General features: G+C 43.6%; 1 protein-coding gene across 1 annotated transcript in view; it reads right to left on the reverse strand.

The window, feature by feature from the left end:
• LOC138363279 (adhesive plaque matrix protein-like) overlaps positions 1 to 25000 on the reverse strand; it is a 37939-nt gene that overhangs the window by 4421 nt on the left and 8518 nt on the right. The window contains exons 2-4 of the mRNA XM_069322290.1: positions 11428 to 11547; positions 9564 to 9791; positions 5702 to 5875 (exon numbers count right to left, since the gene is read on the reverse strand). Of these exons, the coding sequence (XP_069178391.1) occupies positions 5702 to 5875; positions 9564 to 9791; positions 11428 to 11547 (522 nt within the window). The remainder of the gene's footprint in view (positions 1 to 5701; positions 5876 to 9563; positions 9792 to 11427; positions 11548 to 25000) is intronic.

Raw genomic sequence — 25000 nt, forward strand, 5'->3', positions numbered from 1 at the left:
CAGGGGTGTGTGTGGTGTGGAGAAAAAAAAAAAAAAGTAGTTAGTAAACAGTTGATTGACAGTTGAGAGGCGGGCCGAAAGAGCAAAAGCTCAACCCCCGTAAAAACACAACTAGTAAACACACACACACACACACACACACACACACACACATGGAGGCGAGGATACGTGGAGAGCCAAACTATTGGAGGTGGTGACTAGAAACTTTCTAACCCAGCATGTCAGAGAACCCACAAGGATGAGAGGAAATGAACCAGCGAGACTCGACCTAGTCTTCACTCTGAACGACTCCGACATAAGAGAAATCGGCTTTGAGGACCCAGTAGGAATGAGCGACCACAGTGTACTGGCGTTTGTGTATCTGGTTGAGGAAGGGTTATTGGACTCGAGGAGGGATATTGAAAACAAAAGGTTGGCATTCCAAACGGGAAAATATGAGGAAATAAGAAAATTCCTAACAGATATAGCATGGGAAACAGAGCTCAGGGGAAAGACGGCCCAAGACATGATGGATTACATCACGCAGAAGTGCAAGGACGCAGCAAACAAGTTTGTCTCAGTCCAAAAGGAAAACAGTGAAATGAACATGAGAAACCCATGGTTTAATCAGAGATGTAGGCTAGCTAAGCAGCAAAGTAAAAGGGCGTGGAGAAACTATAGGAATAACAGGACACTTGACAGCAGAGAAAGATACCAGAATGCCAGGAATGCATTTGTCAGGATGAGAAGAGAGGCAGAAAGACAATACAAAAATGATATCGCAAGCAAGGCAAAGACTCAGCCTAAATTGCTGCATAGCCACATCAGGAGAAAAACAACAGTAAAGGAACAGGTTATGAAATTAAGGATAGGGGCAAAAGGATTCACTACAAACGACAAGGAACTACTTATATACTACTTATATATATATATATAGTTTATACTGAACTACTTAGTTCAGTGTGAAGAGCAACTCCTCACACTGAACTTATTCAGTTCAGTGTGAGGAACTGAATAAGAAATTCCAAGAGGTCTTCACCTTTGAGCAAGGAGAAATTCCAGAGATAAGAGAGGGAATAGTTAACCAGGAACCACTGGAAGAGTTTGAGATTACCAGCGGGGAAGTAAGGAAGTGTTTACTGGAGTTGGATGTGACAAAGGCTATAGGCCCAGATGTAATCTCCTCTTGGATACTAAAGGAAGGAGCAGAGGAACTGTGCCTGCCACTCTCCATCGTGTACAACAAATCACAGGCAACCGGGGAACTGCCAGAAATTTGGAAAGCAGCTAACGTAGTCCCGATATACAAGAATTGGATAGACAGGAGGCACTGAACAACAGGCCAGTGTCCCTAACCTGCATACCATGCAAACTGATGGAGAAGATTGTGCGAAGAAAGCTAGTGGAACATCTGGAGCGAAAGAACTTTGTAACACAGCATCAACATGGGTTCAGGGATGGCAAGTTCTGCCCCACAGGGTTACTTGAATTCTACGACCAGGCAACAAAAATAAGGCAAGAAAGAGAAGGGTGGGCAGACTGCATATTTTTGGATTGGCAGAAAGCCTTTGATACAGTGCCACACAAGAGGCTAGTAAAAAAAAGCTGGAGATGCAGGCTGGAGTGAAAGGGAAGGTACTCTATTGGATAAAGGAGTACCTAAGCAACAGGAGACAACGAGTCAATGTGAGGGGTGAGGTCTCAGATTGGCGAGACGTTACAAGTGGAGTCCCGCAGGGGTCAGTCCTTGGACCTATACTGTTTCTGATATATGTAAATGATCTCCAAGAGGGTATAGACTCGTTTCTCTCAATGTTTGCTGATGATGCAAAAATTATGAGGAGGATTGAAACAGAGGTTGACAGTAGGAGGCTACAAGATGACCTAGACAGACTGAATGAATGGTCCAACAAATGGCTGCTAAACTTCAACCCGAGTAAATGCAAAGTTATCAAACTAGGCGGTGGAAACAGGAAGCCAGACACAGGATACAGAATAGGAGATAAAGTACTTAATGAAACAGACAGAGAGAATGATCTAGGAGTTGATATCACACCAAACCTGTCTCCTGAAGCCCACATAAAAAGAATTACGTCTGCGGTATATGCGAGGCTGGCTAACATCACAACAGCCTTCAGGAACCTGTGTAAGGAATCGTTCAGAATCTTGTACACCACATATGTAAGACCGATTCTGGAGTATGCGGCCCCAGCATGGAGCCCATACCTTGTCAAGCAAAAGACGAAGATGGAAAGAGTTCAAAGATATGCCACTAGACTAGTCCCAGAATTAAGAGGCATGAGTTACGAGGAAAGGCTGCGGGAAATGCACACTAGAAAACAGAAGAGTAAGGGGAGACATGATCACTACCTACAAAATTCTCAGATGAATTTACAGTGTAGATAAGGATGAACTATTTAACACGGGTGGTACGCAAACAAGGGGACACAGGTGGAAACCAAGTACCCAAATGAGCCACAGGGACGTTAGAAGGAACTTTTTCAGTGTCGGAGTAGTTAACAGATGGAATGAAATAGGCAGTGACGTGGTGGAGGCTGACTCATACAAAGTTTCAAATGTAGATATGTAGATATTCCTGAGCCCAGTAGGCTCAGGAATCTGTACAAAAGTTGTTTTACAGTTGAGAGGCGGGACCAAAGAGCCAGAGCTCAACCCCCGCAAGTACAAATACATGTGTTCACACACACACACACAAACACACACACACACACACACACACACACACACACACACACACACACACACACACACACACACACACACACAGTCTGGTAGCTGAGCGGACAGTGCACAGTACTCGTAATTCCGTGGCCTGGGTTCGATTCCTGGACCAAGCAGAAAAAATATGCAAAGTTTCTCTCACCCCTGATGCCCCTGTTACCTAGCAGAAAATAGGTACCTGGGAGTTAGACAGCTGTTACGGGGCTGCTTCCTGGGAGTGTGTGTGTGGAGAAGAAAAATTAGTTAGTAGTTCATTACTGTTGATTAACATTTGAGAGGGAGGCCGAAAGAGCAGAGCTCAACCCCTGCAAGAACAAATAGGTGAATACAAACGCTCTCACACGCACGTCCGTTCGTCTACAAACAAAATACAGTGAACTCACATTGTTGATTAATTTTAGAAACAGAATTGCAGAATACGTCTGTGATACATATATTGCATCTATTGGTCCATTGTTACAACATGTAAAACACCTTGTGTGTTGGATTCCCTGACATTATATATATATATATATATATATATATATATATATATATATATATATATATATATATATATATATATATATATAATATATATATATATATATATATATATATATATATATATATATATATATATATATATATATATATATATATATATATATATATATATTTATATATGTGTGTGTGTGTGTGTGTGTGTGTGTGTGTGTGTGTGTGTGTGTGTGTGTGTGTGTGTGTGTGTGTGTGTGTGTGTGTGTGTGTGTGTGTGTGTGTGTGTATGTGTGTGTGTGTGTGTGTGTGTGCGTGTGTGTGTGTGTGTGTGTGAACAAGTTTGAATGGCTCCCTAGCCAATATTCAACTGAAAACGCCACACCCCAGAAGGTTTGAAATATCCAGCAAACAGTCTAGCACTTAAGGTACCAAGTAAGCCAAGGTGCATAGTGCTCCTGGCTGTCTGGGCTCGAATCCCTCTGGGATGCGGAGTTTTCAGTTGTATATTGGCATGGGAACCATTCAAGCTTGTTCGCATTTGTGTTGCTCACGTGGCCCCACCAAGTGAGGTGATTCGATAAAATATTTATGCCCAAGTTGACCACCGGACGATGTGGGATGTTGGATAAATAGTCTCATGACTACCAACATTTTTGACAGTGGTGAAGGGTCAGGGGGGCACCAGGTGACAGTGGTGATGGGTCAGGGGGCACCAGGTGACAGTGGTGAAGGGTCAGGGGGGCACCAGGTGACAGTGGTGATGGGTCAGGGGGCACCAGGTGACAGTAGTGAAGGGTCAGGGGGGGCACCAGGTGACAGTAGTGAAGGGTCAGGGGGGCACCAGGTGACAGTGGTGAAGGGTCAGGGGGGGCACCAGGTGACAGTAGTGAAGGGTCAGGGGGGCACCAGGTGACAGTGGTGAAGGGTCAGGGGGGCACCAGGTGACAGTGGTGAAGGGTCAGGGGGGCACCAGGTGACAGTGGTGAAGGGTCAGGGGGGCACCAGGTGACAGTGGTGAAGGGTCAGGTGGTGACAGTGGTGAAGGGTCAGGGGGGCACCAGGTGACAGTGGTGAAGGGTCAGGTGGGCACCAGGTGACAGTGGTGATGGGTCAGGTGGGCACCAGGTGACAGTGGTGAAGGGTCAGGGGGGCACCAGGTGACAGTGGTGAAGGGTTAGGGGGGCACCAGGTGACAGTGGTGAAGGGTCAGGGGGGCACCAGGTGACAGTGGTGATGGGTCAGGGGGGCACAAGGTGACAGTGGTGATGGGTCAGGGGGGCACCAGGTGACAGTGGTGAAGGGTCAGGGGGGCACCAGGTGACAGTGGTGAAGGGTCAGGGTGGCACAAGGTGACAGTGGTGAAGGGTCAGGGGGGCACCAGGTGACAGTGGTGAAGGGTCAGGAGGGCACCAGGTGACAGTGGTGAAGGGTCAGGTGGGCACCAGGTGACAGTGGTGAAGGGTCAGGTGGGCACCAGGTGACAGTGGTGAAGGGTCAGGGGGGCACCAGGTGACAGTGGTGAAGGGTCAGGGGGGCACCAGGTGACAGTGGTGAAGGGTCAGGGGGGCACCAGGTGACAGTGGTGAAGGGTCAGGGGGGCACCAGGTGACAGTGGTGAAGGGTCAGGTGGGCACCAGGTGACAGTGGTGAAGGGTCAGGGTGGCACCAGGTGACAGTGGTGAAGGGTCAGGGGGGCACCAGGTGACAGTGGTGAAGGGTCAGGGGGGCACCAGGTGACAGTGGTGAAGGGTCAGGGGGGCACCAGGTGACAGTGGTGAAGGGTCAGGGGGGCACCAGGTGACAGTGGTGAAGGGTCAGGGGGGCACCAGGTGACAGTGGTGAAGGGTCAGGGGGGCACCAGGTGACAGTGGTGAAGGGTCAGGGGGGCACCAGGTGACAGTGGTGAAGGGTCAGGTGGGCACCAGGTGACAGTGGTGAAGGGTCAGGGTGGCACCAGGTGACAGTGGTGAAGGGTCAGGGGGGCACCAGGTGACAGTGGTGAAGGGTCAGGGGGGCACCAGGTGACAGTGGTGAAGGGTCAGGGGGGCACCAGGTGACAGTGGTGAAGGGTCAGGGGGGCACCAGGTGACAGTGGTGAAGGGTCAGGGGGGCAGCAGGTGACAGTGGTGAAGGGTCAGGGGGGCACCAGGTGACAGTGGTGAAGGGTCAGGGGGGCACCAGGTGACAGTGGTGAAGGGTCAGGGGGGCACCAGGTGACAAGTAGAGAAAATTCAACATTTATCCTTATGCCTGAGTAGTCTGTAACCTGGATATAGTTATCTCCAATATAATCTATATTCACCGTTAAGGATAAACTACGTTCTCAGTTTTTTTTTTTAATTATTTATACGGGAAAGTATGTTGTCTAAATGCCTGTTATTTTCAGTTAAATTTACCGGTTAGGAATCCTATCTGAACCTGGAATTTCCGCTCACTGGGGCCCGAAGCACCAAGTCGGGTACATCTTAATGATATGAATCGTGGTATCTATGGTGATTGCCATTGGTTCCAGTGTAATATGCGTTGTCAGAAGTGGTAGTGGAGGTGGTGGTCACCATAGATGTGACTGTGGGCGTCGCAGCAGGTGTGGTACTCGAGGTGGCAGCTGACACATCTGTTACTGTGGGCGACACAGCAGATGTGGCACTTGAGGTGAGGGTCCTTAAGACTGCCACTGTGGGAGATGAAATCAATAGGAACTTCAACGAATTATTTAAAGTGTTAACATTCTCCCCTTCCTCCTGAGAATACAAAAGATATAAAACAATAAATAAAATAAAATAAAATAAAAAAAAACTATAAACACCAAAAAGTCTTAAACCTATGAGAAAGTCCTACACATAGTAAAAAAGGTCCAACACATATAAGAAAGTCCTACGCATATGCAAAAATTCTAAGCATACACAAACGGATGGTAGTTGGAGCCTAACGACCATCCAAGTGCATGCCAGCAATAATATACTGGCATGCAAAATATGGGTCACTGGTATACAGAGTGTCTATGATATTGACCCTTAGGTACTGCTCTGTTTGGATGCTAGCCCTTGGGGCACTGCCCTGTTTGGCTATAAGCCCTTGGGGAACTGTTCTGTTTGGCTTATAAAGTTCTGGTCTGCTTTGCTTACAAGCTCTTGGGGTACTGTTCTGTTTGAGTATTAGCCTTTGAGGCACAACACTCCATGAATGCAAGCTCTTCGAAACTGTAATATTTGAATACAAGAATAGGAGTCATTTTTCTGTTTGAACACGAGCTCATGGGGGCATTGTACTGATTGAACACAAGCTCATGGGACATTGTACTGATTAAAAACAAGTCTTTGGGGCACTCAACTACTGTAAAGCCACACTTCGGGTACTATGTCATTTAAATACAGGCTCTTTGAAATATCTAATTTTGATATTGTGAATTTAAAAAAAATTATTTTTTAAGGTAAAACCCCCATATTGCACGTTGAACACATCCCCTGAACGTCTTTCAACCTCTCATTGAACCAAATTAGTACATAGGAGCATATTGTTATGTTGCATATTGTTAAAGGTAGAGGGAATACACAGATATATTGTGTAATAAACCCGCTGCCATTAACATCAAAGGATTCCGCAGAGACGACGTCTTAAACTGTACCGACCCACCATAATAAAATTTTAGTACTCATTGCAACTGTTTGGACAAACGTGTAAAACTTGGTTGTTGGACTTCTCCAGAAAGTTCATGTCTTGCACTACAATATTACTTTTGAGGAGTGCACACACAAATAGATCAAAAGCCTAGCTTAATTATCCCTAGGTCTAATACAGCACATAGATGTACGTACTAAAGTTGGAATAAGATAGCGTATATCCTGCCTAGAATTGTTTGGACAGACTAGGTTATTAATTAATTAAGTTATATTTAATTTTTTAATGTCAGTTATTATTATTCACTAATAAAAATGACGAACTTTTGTGAGTGGATACAACAGTACCTTTTGCACGTTTGACCGAATAGTTGCTCTAAGCTCAATTATTTTAAGAAGCTGAGCTGGACGAAGTTCATTTACGTCCACCATTAAAAATTGTATCATAATGAACAAGAGAGAATCGTGGACTGGGTGCCCGGTAGGCCGACCTAGCCCTCAGGCTAGTAGCCTGTCTGCTAGTAATTATAACTCACCATTCTCCCGCGGTACTAGGAGGCGGAAGGACGTGTCTGCCGGTACCCTAACAACAGAGATGACGTCGGCGAGGATGGTACAGCAGGAGTCGTGGTTGGTGTTGTTGAGGATGAAGGCCCAACACCCGCAGGAGGTACACAGTCCCCCGCACTCTACTGGTGACTCAACCTGGTATTGGAGAGAGAGAGGGAGAGAGAGAGAGGGAGGGGGCAGATGTTGGGGAGAGAAGCAGGTCTTGGTGAGGGAGAGGCTGGTGTTGGAGGGAGAACCTCTCTCTACTTGGAATGAATGTCTCATAACTAAAAAGTATGTTTATGGATTTAAATCTCGCAATCCTATTTAGTGGCGTCTAAACACTCGTTAATTCCGCCCACAACGGTGATGACCTGTATAAACATTTACGACAAAAATTGCTTCCTATTTCAGGCAATTACTGTTCATGTTATAATTCCTTTTCATAAACATTATAAAATATTAACAATAATAATAAAACATTATAAATAATAAAACAATTTTAACAATGATAATCAAATATTAACAAATTTAATAAAATATTAATAACGATAAAAATAACAGCATTAATGGGGCAAATAGTTTTAACAGGCTAAAATAAGTATATTGTATAGATAAGTATGTGGCGAGAGGGCGTAGAATTTAACAAGACACACTTAGCATGGGCCAACAGGATAGCTGCAGTACTCCTTAGTTCTTATGACTCTGGCATCACGCATTCCTCATAAACATATGTATGTGTCCTTACTCTGCTCCTCTCAAACGTTTACCCGTCAAGACTCTCAGTATGATACAAGCGACCAGTTGAGGTGAACCAGTGGAGGCCTATGAACCAGTAGAGGCCTACCTGCTTCTGTTGGTATGAACCGGACAAGAAATATTTTTTTCTATGTGGGGTGGCCAAGAAGAGATCTAATTGTTTATATTGGGTTCTAGCACTGAAAACCTGCTTGTTTATGATTGATAAACTCATGGCAGGCCTACCTGCTTCTTTTGTGGTTGCCTATGCTAGGCATATTTATTTTATGGGTGACTCGTCGTTGGCCTACCTAGCTATGTTGTTGCTGCCCATGATAGGCTCGTGCACTTCAGGGAAGGGGGGGGGGGATGACTCCCTGGGCCTACCTGTTTCACGAGGATGACCGGACCTGTGGGCAGTGTCTCTGGTACCATCACATAGAGGCGATGTCTTAAGACTCTTCCTCCGGCACTCCCGGCACTCTCCTCCGCCACCAACACTGTCATCACCACCACCGCCACCACGCACACCTGAACACACACACACACACGGTTGATTAAAAGTTGAGAGGAGGTACCAAAGAGCCAGAACTCAATCCCCGCAAGCACAACTATGTGAGTACACACACACACATACACGTCTCAGAACTCTATACGCTTCCTATAATTTTGTATGATTACAACGACAATTATAAAAAAGGAGAGTTATTGGGAAAAAATCGGAAAAGTGCACCATACCTCACTTATCATAATTACATGTTTGCAACAACACATGTCACATCGACACGAAAGTTCATCACTAATCACGGAACATGAATATTTTTTTTATCTTATGATCGGCGCTTTATGTCATTTTTATTTTTTTGCTTTCAAGTTTTCACAGTAAAATAAAATATATATTTACATGTTAAAACTTCCCTCTGCATAAAATAAACGATATTAATAACACAGTTTTCTGGGAAGCCAATGGAGCGTATAATGACCGCAGCTTTAAATACAAAATAAGAAAACAAAGCAGAACACCCCCTTCCCCCCCCCCGCCTCCCCCCGCCTCCCCCCGCCTCCCCCCCGCCTCCCCCCGCCTCCCCCCCGCCTCCCCCCGCCTCCCCCCCGCCTCCCCCCGCCTCCTGGAAATCTTTGAGACAAGTACAACCCGCCGCAGCTTCACTAGCCCTGACAACACACCCAAATAAAAATGAATTCAACATCTCTTAAACGCGCGTTAGGGAAACTGTGAAAACAAAGGATATTCTGGGAAACCACCGGTCATCCGAGTGGAAACTCTGAAACTTTGTGAGAGTTGGGAGAGGGGGGGGGGGTTTGCGTGTGTTGGGGAGTAGTAGAGATTGGGGGTTGGGGAGTAGTGGGGTTTGTGTAGGGGGGGGGGAATGGGGTGGGGAAGGAGCCGCGTCTAGTTACGTTAGTGGCGTTGAATTTTAGGTGAATAATTATTGTTACCTGCATTGTTCGTTAGCCTTGTGGAGGTCCCTGCTGGGCGTTGTGGAGGTCCCTGCTGGGCGTTGTGGAGGTCCCTACTGGGCGTTGTGGAGGTCCCTACTGGGCGTTGTGGAGGTCCCTGCTGGGCGTTGTGGAGGTCCCTGCTGGGCGTTGTGGAGGTCCCTACTGGGCGTTGTGGAAGTCCCTGTTGGGCGTAATGGAGGTCCCTACTGGGCGTTGTGGAGGTCCCTGCTGGGCGTTGTGGAGGTCCCTACTGGGCGTTGTGGAGGTCCCTGCTGGGCGTTGTGGAGGTCCCTACTGGGCGTTGTGGAGGTCCCTACTGGGCGTTGTGGAGGTCCCTGCTGGGCGTTGTGGAGGTCCCTACTGGGCGTTGTGGAAGTCCCTGTTGGGCGTTATGGAGGTCCCTGCTAGGCGTTGTGGAGGTCCCTGCTAGGCGTTGTGGAGGTCCCTGCTAGGCGTTGTGGAGGTCCCTGCTAGGCGTTGTGGAGGTCCCTACTGGGCGTTGTAGAGGTCCCTGCTAGGCGTTGTGGAGGTCTCTGCTAGGCGTTGTGGAGGTCCCTACTGGGCGTTGTGGAGGTCCCTGCTAGGCGTTGTGGAGGTCCCTACCACAAACCTGGACCTGGCTGGAACGTCGGCTACTGCAACTCCTCTGTCTCTTTCACCATCCTCTCTTCCTCAGACCCAGAGCATGCGCTCTCGGGTATCACTCGCAAACGCATATGGTTGGGTGACAAGGTTCTCTGAATATTATTACTTCTGTGGCTATTGTTACTGCTCAGGAACCTCGCTCATTGGCTAGATCTGCTCCACCATTCAGAGTGTTTAACCAATCGTGACTAAGAATATAATAATCGAAGGAAACAAACAGGTAATTAGATTCCAACTGAGCCATTGTCAGAGTCACGTGCTTTAAGAAGTTAATTTATTGTTGTGCTCGATCTGATGTTGCTAGATATTGGCTTACTTTTAAAAACGAAACGAGAAAAAAGAACTGCAGTATTTACACAGCCAGTGCCCGAGCGCTATATAATTGCTTTTCTTCGTGATATGTCAGTGAAGTATAGATATGATTGCAAGTCTGCACTAATATTCGGATCTTGCAAAGGAATTCAGTCGCTCCAGCGTTCTGTATTGTATGTGACATTCTTTCGATGTCCAAGAATTTGGGTTGGATGGGAAAACCTTTGCACTGACTTCCAATACCTAAATTAGTCTATCGACAAGCAGTTGCTTAGCTTGGAGACTGACTGCGAAGAGAGGCACTCACTGGCCAGAATGTAACAGTAAGCCACTAACATCTCTTTGAAGCAGCAGAACATACCAAACTGCACCGCCCATGTAGATCAGAGCAAGACTTGAAATAAGTCTACTTCGCGAGGTTCTCTAACTTGTCACTGTTATTTAGATAGGTAGAGCGGTTCATTCTCACAATGAAAGCAAAATTGTACTTAACATGTGTTACAAGTTTCTTGGCTGCCTTGCTTGCTTAGTTGAACACGTGATTCTTGAACGTAACTGAAACATTAAACTTCACTTACAAAATGCCACATCATCTCTGAGCACTAAGCTTCTCCACTCATTCCTACACTTGTCCCAGAGGAAATACTGCACCGTCTTGATATCATCATTATCTGTAGTTTTTACGCCGTCTCATGTAGCCTGTCGCTACCTTCCCAGGCCAATATTGCTCCGAGGTATGATTAATGACTCTCACAACAGCTGGTATTTCGTCTCGTAAAGATTAGAGTGCAGTGATTAGTATAAACTTGGGTATTAGAAACGAGATAAAGAGATTTTTGGACACATTCGTCGATAAGGGGGTTAAATATCGCTGTGGTATTTTAATATCATTTGAGAGGCTTACCTGAATGTTGTTTGAAGGTAGTCTGTAAGGATTCGCTTGTTACCCGATGAACAAAGCCTGAGATGCCTTGTTCTTCAGATCTGCTAGGATTAAATGCTGTTGCAAAGATATCGGCAATATCTGGTAAAAGTACTCGGTGTATTATTGATTTCCAGCGACTATGTTTATGTTAGTATTTATTTTTCAAGTTACTAAGAGAAGGGGAAATAAGTTGTACTTGCAGACTACAGAATGACAATAGGAAGAAAGAAAGGACCATATACCCGAGCTAGACAGCCTGTGGTAGCAACGAGTGAGTCGACAAGCCAGCTACCTCACACAACTGTGAAATAGTCTGTTTCTACGGCTACACTGCCTCTCGTATATTGGGTATAATACTGGAAGCAAACTGTGGAGACAAGGCTTAGCCTACAAGGGTTCCTTAGAACACGATGTTCTCAGTATTCGACAGAACACGACTCATCAGTATTCTCGCGGGGATCATTACTGACCATGCCCAGGATGATGCACCAGGAAGTGTCTAAGTCCCAGGTGCCAATTCAATTTGTTTCTGTTCCGGTCAGGGTTTGAACCCTTAAGATTGAAGTGGGAAGATGCCACAGCTTGACCACGAAGTGCTGAAGCTGTCTGGCTCTCTCTCTCTCTCTCTCTCTCTCTCTCTCTCTCTCTCTCTCTCTCTATCTCTATCTCTATCTCTATCTCTCTCTCTCTCTCTCTCTCTCTCTCTCTCTCTCTCTCTATCTCTATCTCTATCTCTCTCTCTCTCTCTCTCTCTCTCTCTCTCTCTCTCTCTCTCTCTCTCTCTCTCTCTCTCTCTCTCTCTCTCTCTCTCTCTCTCTCTCTCTCTCTCTCTCTCCCCGCCTTTATTAATTCTTGCCTTCATTCCATTCCACCGAATATAAAAAGTACATCGAAATTGGAATTTAATTTCTTCTCTATGATTTACTTCTCTATTTCCCCGTTAATGACTGCCGAGGCCATCCATCACAAGATTAGCGCTCCGCCACTCCGCTCAAAGTTTATTGCCTGCTAGCGAGCGCCTGAGATGAGGCCGCTAGATTAGCGAGTGAGAGCGAGGCCAGGAAGCATGTGGCTTGAAACGCTGGAGGAAACGAGACCTCAAATGATGAATGAGATATTTAACGAACTCGTTCAGTGTTACTCGAGATGTTAAAGTGAAGGAATAAGAGTGGACAAGACTCTCGATGAGATAAAGAGATGTATAGGATGTGCGTGTATAATAGGCAGTATGATTAGAATGTTAGGTAATAAGTGAACCGAAAATTTGTGAGAGTCAAGTGAGAAAAGAATGTATAATAAAGAAGGGAGATAAATCAGTGTCCCAAGAGAAATAGATTTTGCAACGAAAAGTTAGCAACAGTTGTTATTGGTTTGACCCCGATTGAATTGTGCCAATGAAGAAATCCGAGTGTTAGTTAAACATGTGAGATGAGGATCAACTTGGTCAGTTATTCAATTCGCAAGTTAGTAGTTGGTCTTGACTATCTGTCTCCCGTCTAACCAATCCATTTGTCCGTTCATCTATCCATTCATCTATTCATCTGTCACTTATCCACGTATTTATTAAAGTGTCTACTTATACATGCATCTATCTATCTATCTACTTATCCATGTATCTATCCACTTGTCTACTTATCCATGTATCTATCCATCTGTCTACTTAACCATATATGTATCCACCTGTGTACGTATCCAAGTATCTATCCATTTGTCTATTTATACATGTATCTATCCATTTGTCTACTTATATATGTATCTACCCAACCATCTATACATCTATTCATCTATTTATCTATTCATCTCTCCATCCGTTTATCTATCCATCCGTCGACTCATCTATCTATCCATCTCTCTATCCATCTATTATTCCATCTATGTATCTATCTATCTATCTATCCATCTCTCTATCCATCTATCTACTCATCTATCTCTCCCTCTATCTATTCATCTATCAATCCCTACATATGTTCATCAATCTATCCAACTACTTATCTAACCATCAATCTATCCATCTCTCTATTCATCTACCTGTCCGCCTTTCCATTCATCTATCCATCTAACCATCTATTCATCTACCCATCTACCCATCTATCCAACTATTTAACCATCAATCCATCTCTGTCTCTCTGTTTCTCTCTATCTCTGTCTCTCACTCATATAATATTGTTGTTATAAAATTGCCATATAAGTGGAGGCTGGTGCGAGAAGTTTAGCGGAGTTAAATATTAAACAATAGATTAGTTCCCCATTTACACTGAAAAGGTGCTGGGGTTGAGAAACCTCTGAAGCAGTTAACGGATGGCCTGTTTTATGCGAGTACGGACAAATTATGCAGAGGAGGAAATTTCTGTTAATATTCCCGAGATCAGTGAATAATGGTGTACATTACTAAGAACAAAAATTATTTTGAAATTTTGGTTTTCAATATATTTAGCTGTGCAGCCGGCTTCCAGTGTCAGAAGTAGTTGTATGGGTGTGAGTGTGATCCAGGCACGTAGTTTACTTTTCAGTTCTTGCAGCTCCGACCAGTCTATGTTGATCCCATACCCCAGACCAATTCCCCAACCAATTCAAGTGAAGCTAACCCAAAGTGTTTGGCCTCCAACTTTGGACAAACAAACATATTCTCTCTTTTTTTAGATATAAATATATATACATATATAGATATAAGCATACATGGATAGATTTGGGTTGATATTTATTGGAGTTGCATCGTATGAGTCAATAGGCCTTTCGCAGTTTCATGTATTCTTATGTTCTTATGCACAATCAACATAAATATATGTGTAGCAAAGTTTGTATATAAAATTATATATTTGGCATTACAAGAAACCAAATAACGTTAGAGCAGAAATTTGCCCAACTCGGCTTTAGACCATCGGTTCGTGTATTTGGGAAAATATTGCTGCAGTGGACTTAGTCTTCCATCCATCTCCTGTTAATACAGGCCAATGACCATCGTTGTGAATCTAATTACAGGAATGACTTACATTAAACAGGTGATATTTGCGCCAGCATTCCAACAGTAAATGGACAAACATTGGAGGCAATAATGAACCTTAAACGACACACTAGAGGTTTTCTAGTCAACTGAAATAGACCAATTTAACTCTCGGTCTGAAAGAGAATGTGAGGCAGGATTCATAGTGTACAACAATAAGCCATTAATAGGAGAATTAAATAGGAGATATTAAGAGTTTGTAGAGCAAAATTAGCATGTATTCATGCTCCATATGGAAGGGAAGAGAATTATCAGGAGAACGCGCCTTGTTCATTTCTCTTCTTATCCAAGCATGTATTTTCTGCATTCCCACGTAACATCTGAGCCTCTAGTTCCTAAACAATCTCTAAACTGTTCATACTAAATGCATATTTTTGGTAAATTGTTCCTGTTGGTCCTGCATTCTAAATTAAGTAATGCATTTCTTTTCATTCACTTGGACCATCGTAACCTTGAGCCACAGACCACAAAAGCAGTAGCCCACAGTCCTACCAATATATCAGAACATTTGTCTGAATGAGTCCTTGTACAGATAATTTTTTTACTGCTTGCTGCTTTACTCGATTTTGATCGCTTTACTTACTGTTTCCATACACTTTCTTTTGGACATGTTTCCTAAAACAGTTCATCAGTTGTTGTTTTTCCAGCATTCTGCTCGTATCTGAGTAGGAGCTTCATCTGTAGAAATATGTCGCTAGCTTTCTGGCAGTCTGGGAAGATACATTAAGCCTGTATATCTCTTTCCTCTGTTATCACTAATATCTTTGGCATAAAACTTCCTGATTCTAGGTATTTCATTAGATTTCTACTGATTAAAATATTTAGGATCTTACAGGGTATACAATCATCAATATATTCTTGTTGTTTAGTGCCTCCTGTATATCCCACATTATATATATAGAACTCTTATTAACAGTCTTCAAACTGTTTAGTAATTAGTCAGTGAAACATAGTTGATTATCGGAAGAGATTTGCTCTGATCTTTAGCAGCGTTCTTTAACACTCAGATGCAGCTTTGGGTGAATCCTGCGAATCCTTTGTATTTTGAATCCTACGAATCCTTTGAATTTTGAATCCTACGACTACCAGAACATAAACATCCTTAAGCCACCTTTTTATTTAATGTGAAGTGACGTCCAGACTGCTTAGTTTCTCACTCTGGAAGGTTCTGTTCTCTACCTCAGAGGCGCTCAGCTTCTAGTTTGATCACCTCTTTCCGGGGTCTAGCGTGGGGAGTTGATTCAGAATGCATGGTCATGCATTCTGAATCAACTAAGATCACAAAATGTATAGAATATTATTCGCTTTTAAATGTACTTGAAATAAACCCCGTTTTTCAAATTAAAATATCACTGGAAAAGTCAGTCAGTCAATAAGTAAGTCAGTCAGTCAGTCAGTCAGTCAGTCAGTCAGTCAGTCAGTCAGTCAGTCAGTCAGTCAGTCAGTCAGTTAATCAGTCAGTCAGTCAGTCAGTCAGTAAGTAAGTAAGTAAGTCAGGAAGTCAGTCAGTCAGTAAGTCAGTAAGTCCGTCAGTTAGTAAGTCGGTAAGTAAGTCAGTCAGTCAGTCAGTTAGTCAGTAAGTCAGTCCGTCAGTAGGTAAGTAAGTCAGTCAGTCACTCAGTTAGTCAGTCAGTCAGTCAGTCAGTCAGTAAGTCAGTAAGTCAATCAGTCAGTAAGTAAGTCAGTAAGTAAGTCAGTCAGGAAGTCAGTCAGTCAGTCAGTTAGTCAGTAAGCAATTCAGTAAGTAAGTCAGTCAGTCAGTCAGTCAGTAAGTCAGTAAGTCAGTCAGTCAGTCAGTCAGTCAGTCAGTCAGTCAGTCAGTCAGTCAGTCAGTAAGTCAGTCAGTAAGTCAGTAAGTCAGTAAGTCAGTAAGTAAGTAAGTAAGCATGTAAGTAAGTAAGTCAGTCAGTCAGTCAGTCAGTCAGTCAGTCAGTCAGTCAGTCAGTCAGTCAGTAAGTCAGTAAGTAAGTCAGTAAGTCAGTAAGTCAGTAAGTAAGTAAGTAAGCATGTAAGTAAGTCAGTCAGTCAGTCAGTCAGTCAGTAAATAAGTAAGTAGGTAAGTAAGTAAGTAGGTAAGTCAGACAGTCAGTCAGTCAGTCAGTCAGTCAGTCAGTCAGTAAGTAAGTAAGTAAGTCAGTCAGTCAGTCAGTCAGTCAGTCAGTCAGTCAGTCAGTCAGTCAGTCAGTAAGTCAGTAAGGAGGTAAGTAAGTCAGACAGTCAGTCAATCAGTCAGTAAGTCAGTCAGTCAGTAAGTAAGCCAGTCAGTCATCAGTCAGTCAGTCAGTCAGTCAGTCAGTCAGTCACTCAGTCAGTCAGTAAATCAGTCAGTCAGTCAGTCAGTCAGTCAGTCAGTCAGTAAGTAAGTAAGTAAGTAAGTAAGTAAGTAAGTAAGCCAGTAAGTCAGTCAGTCTGTAAGTCAGTAAGTCAGTCAGTCAGTAAGTCAGTAAGTAAGCCAGTAAGTCAGTCAGTCTCTCACTCACTCACTCTCTCTCTCTCTCTCTCTCTCTCTCTCTCTATCTCTCTCTCTCTCTCTCTCTCTCTCTCTCTCTTTCTTTGAATATATACCATCAATCTCTCTTTTTCTCCTTTTGTTCATTTTAATTTTAATTAGGTACTCAGTGATCAGAACGCAGTGGTCACTTGCTTTAATGGAGTATTTTAAACTCTGGTAATAATTGTTGAAGCCGATCTCTCGTCTGGTTGGTCTATATTGCTTCTGTTTGTATATGTGATATGATTGAAATATACAAATGGGTGAAAGCGCATACCAATGATAACATTTATAAGAAGGAAAATATACATACACGAACTTGAGTGTAAAACAATGGATACAAGATAAATGAGTTTAGATTAATGAAAAATCCAGTAATGTGATCATCGTAAATACTCTAACCCATTTTAAAATAAATACTGAATGTAACAGAATTTTTTTTTTTTTTTTTTTTTTTAACCATGGAGATTCCAGATGTGAGCCAGTAAACTTCTTCTCAAATTTATCGAAAGTTGAAATCACATTATTCGGCGCCGATGAAAAGTCCAAATTGAAGCTGTGTCTCCAAGTGAGGTAGCAATAGACGACAAACGCAGCATATGGTATTACAAATCCCGTCTGAGTAAACTTTGAGTAATAATTAACAAATTAAAGGGTATATTTCCCCAATGAATTACATCCAGTCGACGTCCAACTCAGATGATTTCCTGATGTCACGACTAATAACACCGTAAGAAAATTCCTGTATATATGAGATGTATGTATGTATGAGATGTTTAAGCCTACAGTGGTTTCTTTTGTTTCTCAACTATCACTTTTCCAAATGATTTCTATCTGATACAAGAAAAAACAATATTGGGAAGTATATCAGTTTGTTTCAAGCGTGGAGGAGGTACAAAACCTTAACACTTGATGTATAAGTCACATTTTGTCACTAGAAAACTAATGGAGAGATAGAAAGAGAGAAAGAGAGAGAGAGAGAGAGAGAGAGAGAGAGAGAGAGAGAGAGAGAGAGAGAGAGAGAGAAAGAGAGAGAGGGGGGGGGGAGGAAGCGAGAGGGGGTGAAGAGAGAGAGGGGGGCTAGGGAGAAGCAGAGAGAGGAGACAGAGCCAAGAAATTGAGAATTGCTTTCAGCTGGGCCCTGCTGGAGTTTGTCTCAGTCGCTCTTGTGGTCAGGAAATGAAAAATATCTTGCAAGAAAAGACGGAAGCCACCTCTGAGAAGATGAATGTCTTGGACGACAAAGTAATAGAGTGTGAGAGAGAGAGAGAGAGAGAGAGAGAGAGAGAGAGAGAGAGAGAGAGAGAGAGAGAGAGAGAGAGAGAGAGAGAGAGAGAGAGAGAGAGAGAGAGAGAAAACGAGAGAGAGAAAACGAGAGAGACTTTTATACCAATTATATACCCATCTGAAACGAGTGAGCTAAAATCAACTACTTTCGAAGAGTCCATTTATATATACTAAATATATACTGCCAATTTCCTATGCACATTAATTAAAAAAATGATGTATTACAGTGGCAGTAATAAAGAGTGAGAAGTCAATACTAGCTTTAACTCCCCGTGCGAGAGTCGGGAAAAATTAGGTGAAATGTTACCGACTATTTTTCAGGTGTCCAATAAAGTGAGAATTGACCTCCTGGAGCCGCTGTTCGCGTCGACCCTCGAGGCTGAGAGAGAGAGGGGCAGGCTTGATGTGTCGACATAATTGAGTCGACCAGAATTGAGTGTCGACAGTGGTTCCTTCATTATTCGATGCGTTGATGACTACCTCGACGGTGATGATAAAAAAAAGTCGACTGTGTCTCACGTGATGAGACTCGAATCGAAAGTATCTTAAGTGATGAGAGACGAGTGGAAAGTTTCTCAGTATAGGAGAAAAGAAAAGTCTGCAGCACCTCAAATGATAATAGGACACTCGTTAGTAAATCATGTGATGAGTAAAGAGTCGACTGACACTGAAGTAGTTAAGAAAAGGTATGTAGATGTGTCGATATGTAGACATTACTGAATCGACCGAAGTTTAGAAGATGAAAGACAGTGTGAAGGCGATAGTTGATGAGGGAAAACACTGACATAGATTCAGGTGACGAGGAAGACGTTGATATAGACTCAAGGAGTGGAGGAGATGTTAATATTGACTCAGGTGGTGAGAGAGACGTTGATATTGACTCAAGGGGTGGAGGAGATGTTAATATTGACTCAGGTGGTGAGAGAGACGTTGATATTGACTCAAGGGGTGGAGGAGATGTTAATATTGACTCAGGTGGTGAGAGAGACGTTGATATAGACTCAAGGGGTGGAGGAGATGTTAATATTGACTCAGGTGGTGAGAGAGACGTTAATATTGATCTCAAGTTAACTTTTCGTTTCATCAGGATCCTTGGCTCTGCATCTTTTGCATATACTATTTTTAGTGGTTTAATGGTGGTGTTGCATATGAACCCAGTCTGTAAACTTTTACTAAGTTTCTCTTAGTCTCATACAGCCATAGTAGTTTAAGAAAATATGTGGCCGATTCCCTTTCTTTACACAAAAGTTCAGCCTTAGTTTCCTCCATAGTGTGTGCGTATACTCACCTAGTTGTGTTTGCGGGGGTTGAGCACTGGCTCTTTGGTCCCGCCTCTCAACTGTCAATCAACTGGTGTATAGATTCCTGAGCCTATTGGGCTCTATCATATCTATATTTGAAATTGTGTATGGAGTCAGCTTCCACCACAACACTACTTAATGCATTCCATTTGTTAACTACCCTGACACTGAAGAAATTCTTTCTAACGTCTCTGTGGCTCATCTGGGTACTAAGTTTCCACCCGTGTCAGAGAGTTTCTCTTTGTCCACCCTGTCAATTCCCCTGAGAATTTTGGAGGTGGTTATCATGTCGCCCCTTATTCTTGTGTCTTCCAGGGACGTGAGTTTCAGCTCCTTTAGCCTTTCCTCGTAGCTCATTCCTCTCAATTCCGTGACGGGTCAGGTGGCATTCCGCTGAATCTTCTCTAACTTTCTTGGGTTTAACTAAGTATGGACTCCTAGTGTGTGTTTTATGTTCTTATGTCCCGGACCTCCAGAGGGGGTTGGGGCTTATGGAGCTTAAACCTCCAAAGAGAGCTCTGGCTGTTGCACCAGACTGTTGCTCCCGTACAGGTAGACCATGTGCCCCCAACCACTCTCTGCCGGAACAGACAACCGACCTCGGCAGCCACACTCCCGCTACCGTCGGTCGACCAACAATAAACTCTGGAGTGCTTGACGTTTTTTCAGGAGATCATCCTGTACGCCTCTTGATCTTGGAGAGGGGGTTCAGCATCACATATCTAGGGGTGCAGCTCCAACACTGGCCTCGTTGTCTTGTGCGCACACCCTACTTGAGCCGCCGTGACTCCCCACTCTCTCTCCTTGTTTGGAATGATCTCAATCCCCTTTTCTGTAAATTAGTATTTTCTGCCATCCTGTCCACAGCTGTGATCCTTTCTCTCCCTCTCCCTTCTGCTTTCTAGAAAGTCTCACCAGGACAAGGGCAAAATCCTGTTAACTGTACACATTTAATATACAAAGAACATATACAGTACACTACATGAAAGAGATGAAAATATTAACATAAGGCACTCTAAGCTACTACAACCTTCTTGCAATCCAGTACCAATTCCTGGATTCTCCAGCCATCCATATCAAGTGGTAGCCCAACTCTTGGCTTGCCACTTATTACTCCCTCACCAAGTGGGTTAAATCTCGTCGTAATAATATTGCACAATCAACCCTAGAATATATACATAACTCAGCCTATGGTTGTAACACCAGAAACACCACAAATTACACAATCAGTCCAGAAGGTCTATTAAGCTCAACCTGTGGCTGAGGCACTAGAAACATCTGCATAAATATTCCCCAACATAAAAATAATCAATCTCTCACCTCCTATTGCGTCTTACACACCAACAAGCATTCAAGCACTCTCTTCATACATTAGATGTGATAACCATGAACCCTCGTTCTGCACCTAGAGGCTCACTACCATGTATAACTCTAGGTTCTCCCATAATTGTCAACAAAGGTCTTCTGCAGCCCTCCAAGACTGCTGCACAATGAAGTTTTCCTTGAACACCAGTGATGCTCCACCATTGATCCCATAAAAGGACGTGAAACTTCACTTCATAGCTCCTCTTCACAGATTGAGGTCCACCCTTCACTATGGGGCTCTGCTCTTAAACAGAGTTCAGCAGCCTTGAAGTTCCATCCATTAACTTCATCTCTGTCCTCGAAATTCCATCAACTTCTCCAAACAACATATCTAAACATATTCACACAAAATAAGTCTCCTTCACTCGACATCTCTTTAAACTCTCACACATTGCAAGGGGTACTCCCCCGTTCGGGTGATTCCATGCTCCGCGTTCGCTGGCAGCCGGCGCCTCACTCAGTCGCCCACTGACGCTTGGGAAGGACGGACCGTCGCTGCCTCCTCCAGCTGGTTGCCTCATCCTTGCTCTCTTATTTAAGCTTCCTGCCATAATAAGTCGTATCTAATGTATCCATAAACACTTGCCATTATCGCAGGGCACACGATCATTCACAGGCAATCACTAACAACTGGTTAAATAGGCTTACCACTGAATTTATTAAGTCGAGGGCGCTTAGGTCTCGATCCTCCCACAGGTCGCCCCCGAAAATGCTTCAGGACTGCTTCACCAAGCTTCCTGCATTCCCCGACTTGAGTCCACAACGTTTTCAGACCGTCTCCACAACAGAAACGCCTGCTCACCTCCTTCCTCTTGAAGGTACAACAATTAGAGTTTCAACAAGGCGCGGCCAAACACTCACTTCCAGTCCGCCTCTATTTATCAAATTCACAGAGAGATGGTGTACTAAGTCTCCAACAGCTTCCTCACACTTGCAGACAAGTATTCTTCACTCCAGCACCAACACAGGGGACTATATTCCACCTCCCTGCAAGAGATCAACACAGTACATCCACCCCTGATGACAGTTGCTACTCAAGTGAGGTCAAGCTGTCCTGCGAGCCTCATACCTTGCCAGCAAAATTTCGACATCTCATGTCGTGCCACTTATTTACACATTCATCCTCTGCCCATGCTTTTAAACTATTCATTAACACTTGCCAAGTATTTGATATATATATATTCACACATCTATATTTCCTTTGACCTCTCAGTTGGGGCTAGTTTGTTGAATAACTCTCATAAGAAGTAGACTCTTTTTCAGGCTACCTGGGGTCATAACAATGTGTACTCACTGTTGGGATCGAACTGTCGACAACCCAACACATTTAATTTAGGTTTATTCTGAGTGTTTATCCTATGTTTCGTTGTACTATAACGGGGTACATTAATCTGATCAGGTGTCAGCCTCAGCCGGACCTATTGTCAGGTGCGACACACTTTGTGCTGAGGTCTGACAAAGGACAAGAAAATAAGATTGTATAAAAACTTCCTCATTGATATATTCGGATATATCTCTAACCACCTTATATACAATATATTACATGTATATATAGTAAGGAATTGTACACAAGTACAGTTTATATATATATATATATATATATATATATATATATATATATATATATATATATATATATATATATATATATGAGAGAGAGAGAGAGAGAGAGAGAGAGAGAGAGAGAGAGAGAGAGAGAGAGAGAGAGAGAGAGAGAGAGAGAGAGAGACACTTCGACCATGAAATGGTCGTCTCTAGTCCGATTGTTCTTCCCACTTATAAATCATCCACTTGTCCGTAATTAGGACCACTATTTGGACACTGTGTGTTACCTAAACGCCTCTAACTATCAATGACGGTGCCTTCCACGACCTCAGAGACGTCTTCCATGCCGCTAGGTCCTCACGTCCGTTTCCTTTGGTGAGGGTGGAGCATACTGGAACAGTTGGGTCAGTTGGTCAAACATCCGAAAGCGACGACAGCATGTTGACTCAATGGAGAGGAGTAGATGTCTGTTTCTCCACAGGCTCCGGCCAGCACACGTTACCTCGCCCGGAGGTTCTGATTGGCTAACAGAAATTCCCGCCACCGGACGAGCCATACCGTGCTGACCGTTAACGACCTCCATGGTTGTTTACCTTGTTCTTCCTGTAATAATGAACGTATGACTATTAAATAATCGTGCCTTTATGCGACGAATTAACACGATACGATATATCGTAACATCACCTAGTTGTACTCACCGAGGTGTGCTTGCGGTGGTTGAGCTTTGGCTCGTTGGTTCCGCCTCTCAACTGTCAATCAACTGATGTACAGATTCCTGAGCCTACTGGGCTCTGTCATATCTACATTTGAAACTGTGTATGGAGTCAGCCTCCACCACATCACTGCCTAATGCATTCCATCTGTTAACTACTCTGACACTGAAAAAGTTCTTTCTAACGTCCCTGTGGCACATTCGGGTACTCTGTCTTCACCTGTGTTCCCTTGTTTGCGTACCACCCGTGTTAAACAATTTATCCTTATCAACCCTCTCAATTTCACTTAGAATTTTGTAGGTAGTGGTCATGTCTCCCCCTTACTCTTCTGTCTCCCAGTGTTGTGAGGTGCATTTCACGCAACCTTTCCTCTTAACTCATGCCTCTTAGTTCTGGGACTAGCCTAGTGGCATACCTCTGAACTTTTTCCAGCTTCGTCTTGTGCTTGACATGGTACGGGTTCCATGCTGAGACCGCAATCTCCAGGATTGGTCTTTCATTTCGTATACAAGGTTCTGAATGATTCCTTACACATGTTCCTAAAGGCTGTTCTGATGTTAGCCAGCCTCGCGTATGCCACAGAGGTAATTCTTTTTATGTGGGCTTCAGGAGACAGGTTTGGTGTGATATCAACTCCTAGATCTTTCTCTCGGTCCGTTTCATGAAGTAATTCATCTCCTATTCTGTATCCTGTGTCTGGCCTCCTGTTTCCACTGCCTAGTTTTATTACCTTACATTTACTCGAGTTGAACTTTAGTAGCCATTTGTTGGACCATTCATTCAGTCTGTCTAGGTCATCTTGTAGCCTCATACTATCTTCCTCTGTTTTAATCTTCCCCATAATTTTTGCATCATTAGCAAACAATGAGTGGAACGATTCTATACCCTCTGGGAGATCATTTACATATATCAGAAACAGTATAGGTCCAAGGATTGAACCATGCGGGACTCCACTGGTGATGCCTCGCCAATCTGAAACCTCACCCCTCACAGTGATTCGCTGTCTTCTGTTACTTAGGTACTCCCTTATCCAATGGAGTACCTTCCCTCTCACTCCTGCCTGCTTCTCCAGCTTTCGCACTAGTTTCTGGTGTGTGTGTGTGTGGGTGTGTGTGTGTGTGTGTGTGGGTGTGTGTGTGTGTGTGTGTGTGTGTGTGTGTGTGTGTGTGTGTGTGTGTGTGTGTGTGTGTGTGTGTGTGTGTGTGTGTGTGTGTGTGTGTGTGTGTGTGTGTGTGTGTATGTGTGTGTGAAACTCATATACTAAAATTCAATATATAAATAAATTCTTTCTGCAAAATTTAAAGTATTAACATTGCGAATAAGGCGACTCAATCTTAACGTGCAATAACTGGCAAGGGATATCACAGGAAGTTTGTCCTGCAGTTAGTGAAGCCAGTAACATACGCCAGGAAGGTCTCCTGAGTTAGCAGATTGTTAGCGGTAGTTAAGATTAATTAGCAAAAGTTAGACAGAGTTTGTGTGAGTTGTATGAGTGATTTTTAGTCCCAATTATCCGAAAACTGACAGTCAGTATGCAAGTGCATGTGTTTATCTGTGGATCTGCACGTGGCTATATCTAATTGCACTTATATAGTCGTGCTTTCTGGAAGTGAGCTTCAGATCCTGGGTCCAGTACCGCAGCCATCATCGGCTTCATTATTTTGTTCGTTCCAACCTTTCACAACTCTTAGGGCGAAGAAACATTTTTTCAATATCCCTATTGCCCATATGGTGTTAGGTTATTGATAACTTGTCAGAATCTGAGGTTGCCATAAACAATAACTTGATGCACGTTAATCTAGCCGCGTTAATAAAGGAAAATTTTATTCGCTAATTGAGGTTTGCTCCT

Source organism: Procambarus clarkii, chromosome 10 (assembly GCF_040958095.1).
Source record: "Procambarus clarkii isolate CNS0578487 chromosome 10, FALCON_Pclarkii_2.0, whole genome shotgun sequence".
Lineage (NCBI taxonomy): Eukaryota > Metazoa > Arthropoda > Malacostraca > Decapoda > Cambaridae > Procambarus > Procambarus clarkii.